The sequence below is a fragment of the Heterodontus francisci genome, chromosome 20, assembly GCF_036365525.1.
Source record: "Heterodontus francisci isolate sHetFra1 chromosome 20, sHetFra1.hap1, whole genome shotgun sequence".
Classification (NCBI taxonomy): Eukaryota; Metazoa; Chordata; class Chondrichthyes; order Heterodontiformes; family Heterodontidae; genus Heterodontus; species Heterodontus francisci.
The window spans coordinates 40,364,493-40,370,028 of record NC_090390.1 but is presented as its reverse complement, the minus strand read 5'-3'; the positions used below and the strand labels follow the sequence as shown (position 1 = coordinate 40,370,028).

The 5,536-nt window shown below is 38.4% G+C and overlaps 1 protein-coding gene across 2 annotated transcripts in view; it reads left to right on the top strand.

Annotated features, from left to right (window-relative positions):
* Positions 1 to 883: 883 nt before the first annotated feature.
* blnk (B cell linker) overlaps positions 884 to 5,536 on the top strand; it is a 210,251-nt gene continuing 205,598 nt past the window's right edge. For both annotated transcript variants that reach the window (XM_068052662.1, XM_068052661.1), the window contains exons 1-2: positions 884 to 1,024; positions 1,504 to 1,566. In XM_068052662.1, the coding sequence (XP_067908763.1) occupies positions 950 to 1,024; positions 1,504 to 1,566 (138 nt within the window). In that variant the 5' untranslated portion in view covers positions 884 to 949. The remainder of the gene's footprint in view (positions 1,025 to 1,503; positions 1,567 to 5,536) is intronic.

The following is a 5,536-nucleotide window of genomic DNA, read 5'->3' as shown; positions in this document are numbered from 1 at the left end:
AGTGGCCCTTTAATAGCCCCAGATTAGGGTTGATCTTGGTTCATAATGATTGTTGTTTCAGTAGCGAATAACGAAGATGCTGCTTGCACTTGCATTGGCCAAATTTGGCATCCTGACATTACATCAGTGACCTCATGATAGTGTCCATTCATGGTCTTCAGGTGCACACGGGGCACACCTGCTTGCGCCATTCCAAGTCACTAATGCCGCATGGGCCACACAGGAAGTGGCCAGTGGCGCAGCCCGCACATAGAAACCTGCAGTGGGCCTAAGCAGCGCTACACTACTCAATTGTGTGCCCTATAGGTTTAGTACATGCTCAACTCCCTAACAGCACTGTGGGAATACCCACACTGCATGGATTGCAGCCAGCTCACCACCACCACCTTCTCAAGGGAATTTAGGGATGGGCAATGAATGCTAGCCTTGCTCACATCTTAACAACAAATATATTTTCAAAGTCCCATGTTAACTTTACCTGTTTCAAAACTATTCATGCATTTAATAAGTAATTGTAAAAAAAAGTCACAGAATAGACATAATGAACAAATTTAAATGTACCAAAATATTTTTTAAATCAAATAATTGTCAATCTTTGTAGCTGTAATGTATAACAAGCGGAGTGGTGAGCTCCGATCACACTATAAACTACAGCTGACTGTTACTATCGTCAACTGAAGTCTCTTTTCATTAGCAGCAAAGTATAATATCTGACCGTATCATTGTTCTTTATTTCTGTCCTTTTAATTTAGCAAAATATTTGCGGTTGCGTAGTGGTAAAATGGGCGGGATGGGGGGGGGGGGACCTTTACACACTGTGAACTTGAAACTTTGAAAACTTCCGCCTTGTGCCGGGAAAGAAGGGAGAAAAGGATCAGTCATCAGAACGAAAGCACAAAGGTCAGATCAAACGCTGAGACAGTGGCACCTGAGTGCTCTGTGGGACACAATGGCCACAAAGTTTCCAACTCGAGAAGAGTGTGAAAGCTGGAGAAATTGGGAACTAGCAGAATTCCTGCGACTGGTAAGTCAGAAATGTCTCCCTTTTAAACACAAAAATACCAGTTTCAAATACGAATGTGGTCGTTAAAACGCCGGTTTGATTTCACTTATAAGTTGCTAATGCACAGTAATTGCTTAAAATTGTGACAAGATAAATGAGAGTAAACGGACTAAAACTTCAGTAATTATAAGGAAATTATTCAAGTTAATCCAGGAAGTCCTGCAAGGTTGTTTAGTTGTCCAGTAAAAAATTAAATTAGTTCGTATGGACAAGACTGTTATTTGGAATGCTGTTACAGAGTGAGATAAGACTTATGTTGGCAGCACGGTCATTCCACTCAATATTAACCTCAAACAAACATATTGATTATGCAAGTTCTTGCCCGAACTATGTTTTGCAAAGGTGCCACCGTTAGAATTAAATAAATGTGATTTTTCTGTAAGCTTTGGACCAGCTCATATTTGAAGCTAAACGTTTCCTTGTTCCTCATTTACACACAGAATAATTTACACGACCCTGCCAATGTAGTGGAAAGGCAGAAAATATCTGGGTCAATGTTTTTGGTAAGTGACTTGATAGTCCCATACTTTCATAAAGTTGAAATGATATTTTTCCCTCTTATGGATGTTCTAACTGCATTACATGGAATTTTATATGTGTCGTGTGTCATATTTCAGAGTCATACTTCAAAGCGTTACATTTGGTACAATGTTATACAGAATTGGTTAAGATATTATTTTTAAAAAAAACCCAACCAATCACAGCTTGATGGATATGGTGTAGACCCCTCAACAACAACCATAACTTGTATTTATATGGCACCTCTAATGTAATTAAAAATTCCAAGGTGCATAACGGTAGAGTTATAAAACAAAATTTGACACCGAGCCACATGAGATAATAGGGCAGATAACCAAAAGGCTTGGTCAGAGAGGCAGGTTTTAAGCAGTGTCGTAAAGGAGAAAAGAGAGGTAGAGAGGCTGAGAAATTTAAGGAAGGAATTCTAGAGCTTAGGGCCCAGGCAGCGGAAGGCACAGCCACCAATGGTGGAATGATTAAAATCGGGGATGTTCAAGAGAACAGAGTTGGAGGAGCACATATATCTTGGAGGGTTGTGGGGGAAGGATATTACAGAAATAGGCCATGGAGGGATTTAAAAACAAGTATGAGAATTTGAGTATTGCTGAAAATAGAGACTTGTTGTCGAAGCTTTTCATCTTGCACTCATCAGAACAATACGCAAGGATACCAGTATAAGGGAATGCACCACACTGTGAGCCCTACTGTCTCTATTTTCAGCAATACTCAAATTCTGTACTACCAAACGATTATAAGGATGAGAATCCTAAAATTGAGGCATTCCTTCACCAAGAATCAATGTAGATCAGCGAGCACAGTGGTGATGGGTGAACAAAATTTGGTGTGAGTTAGGACACAGGCAGTAGAGTTTTGAATGACATCAAGTTTATGGAAAATAGGAATGGAGCCTACCCATCAAGAATTGTTATTCAGTTCCCAGTAAAAAGAAAAGGGGAATTGATTACATTATTCTTCTTTGAAAGCTATATTGATTGGTTACCATATTGTTTTCTCATGAAGTTGAGGACTTAAGGGGGCAGATATTCAAAGGCAATAAAACAGAAAATGCTGGAACACTCTATACGGTTGAGCAGGACCTGTGGAGGGAGAAATATAGGGGCCCGGATTTTGCAGCAGCGGCGAAGTGATGGTGCTTGCCGCCAACCTCAAAGAAAACTGCCCACAAAGATCTAGCAATCTCTGTGGCATAGATTTCCTATTTTGCAACTACAGTTTGAATCTGCTGCTATGTCAAGGGGATCTCCAGGCATCCAGCAACAGTGATGTCATCAAACAGGGTAAGCAGCCAATCATATTTGAAATATTCTCACTGAGCAAACCAAGGAGTAAAATGTACTGTATTTGATCTGATGAAAGGTCACTGACCTGAAACATTAACTCTGCTTCTCTCACCACAGCTGCTGCCAGCCTGCTGAGTATTTCCAGCACTTTGTTTTTATTTTAAGTAAAATGTGCTGTATTTTTCACTTGTAATTAAAATATAACAGAGTGAAATAAATGATTGCGACACACATATAGAAATAAGATAGAAGCTGAAATATCATAAACAAGCTTTTTTTAAAAAAAAAAGTTAAAAATGTGATTGATTATTTTTATCATAATGGAGAAATTTGACATTCCATAAATATGAAATCAGTTTTTCAGGATTACTGAGAGTGTTCAGCAGTAATTATGAACTTAGTATGCCATTAAAAAAAATCAGTTATACCTAATTCAACAAGTTGTAACTTTTTCAAGGGTTTTTTTTAACACGAGATTAATATGAAAGAGCAAGTTTTTATCAGTTTAGTGAGTTCTACTTGATTATAATCAGAGGGGACTTCAACAGTGCACCATGTGGAAAAGTGTAGAATCATTGACTGCAACTTCTGGATTTCTGCATTTAAATATGCATATGCGGTTTCCTGAAGTTGTTGTCAGTTTCAGGGGTGCAATGTCTGCATACGCCGATTGTTTCACTGTCATTACTATGGCGAAATCTGGCTATTGCCAACACCAGTTCTGACAAAGACCATCAACCTGAAACCTTCACTCTCCCCACAGATGCTACCTGACCTGCTGAGTGTTTCCAGCATTTTTTATTTTTATTTCAGATTTCCAGCATCTGTAGTATTTTGTTTTTAGATTTTCAACTTGCCACCCAGATATTACAGATCTGGGAAATAAAAATCAGGCAGTTTCCATAACTGGCAGCCAATCCACAACACTAGTATCACCAGTTTTATACCTGAGCAACCAGTTTAAAACCTAACTCAATATTTCCAAAATAACATAAACCTAAACATGTGAACATTCACAAAACTAATTACATTCACCTTTTTTGAAGTTCAACTAGGTATCAGATTAAAACACCCAGAACGCACCAATGTCACTGTGAAGTCACTCTATGGGTAAAACTCCATTGCTTGGAATTTCTGGAAGAGTTTTCCAATAGGAGATCAGTTAAACTCCTAGATAAACAACAGTAAAAACTGAAAACATCTGCTTCACTGTGGATTCCACTGATTTTCCCGTCAATGGTACAGCCAGAGAATACATAAAGTTACATGGATTTTACAGCAGAGAAACAAGCCATTTGGTCCAATGGATCTGTGCCAGCGTTTACGCTGTACGTGAACATCCCCCTCCCCCACCCTATTTCATATAACCTTATCAGAATATCCTACTATTCCTTTCTCCCTCATACCTATCTTCCCCTTAAATGCATCTATGCTATTTTCTCAACCACCCCATGTGGTAGCCAGTTCCCCATTCTAACCACTCTCTGGGTAAAGAAGTTTCTCCTGAATTCCATATTGGATTTATTAATGACTATCTTATATTTATGACCCCTAGTCCTGGACTTCCCTAAAAATGAAAACATTTCTCTACATTTACCTTACCAAACCTTTTCATAAGCCCTCTATTAGGTCACACCTCCCCCTTCTCCTTTTTTCTGGAGAAAAACGCCACAACCTGTTTAGTATTTCCTGACAGGTATAATCTCTCAGTTCTGGTACAGCCTTGTAAGACTTTTTTGCACCTTCTGTTGTGCCTCTATATTTTATTTGCAAGGTAAGAGACAAGAACTCTGCACAGTACGTTGTGTGTTCTAACCGAGGTTCTATATAAGTTCAAATGTATTCCTCCAGCTCTGAACCTCAGTGCTTTGTGGTCATTTCTAGATCTAGATATCAGTTTTAAATTCTGAGATGATACTCATAATAGTATTATTGCATGATGCAGCACAGAAGCAGGCTATTCTGCCCATCATGCCTGTGCCAGCTCTTTGGTATGGCTATCCCATTAATTCCACTGCCCTGCTCTTTCCCCCATATCCCTGTAAAATTTCCCTTCAAGTTTCTCTAATTTTAGAATGATGTTAACTTACTTCATTGTGTAAAATTAACATTTATCTGAAATTAATCTAATCACCTGATGGAATCATAAAAACAAGAACAAAAGATAAAATACTGCAAAGTGAAGGTTCATCAAGCGTGTAACTGATGTCAACAATAATTATGCTGAATTACTCATGAAGTGTGCCTGCTACCTCAGTAAAGAAGTATTGGAACAGAAAGTGCAGGCTGGAGACATAGAGGCTCAATTTCCTGTCTTCGTTATTTTAGTAAAAAATGTAGACATCCGTCCGAGCAGCTTTTTTGTTTACTAGCATCAGCTTTTTTCTAAAATTACCCCCAAATCTCAAACCATGTCAAAATTGTGCTTTAGGCAGTTGCTTCAATAAAATGATATATTTAGTAGTTTAAAAATTTCCTGGTACATAAATCTGAGCCTAATTGATCATTGTGCAATACATAAACAGACCAATTTTCATTCAATGTTTCTCTAATATTTCTGCTCATAGCCTACAGTTACAAATCCAAGTCTGCCTCAGATATATACTCGGGTTCAGTGGTATCAATGTCTGTTTTCCTGCTTCATTGCAGAAGA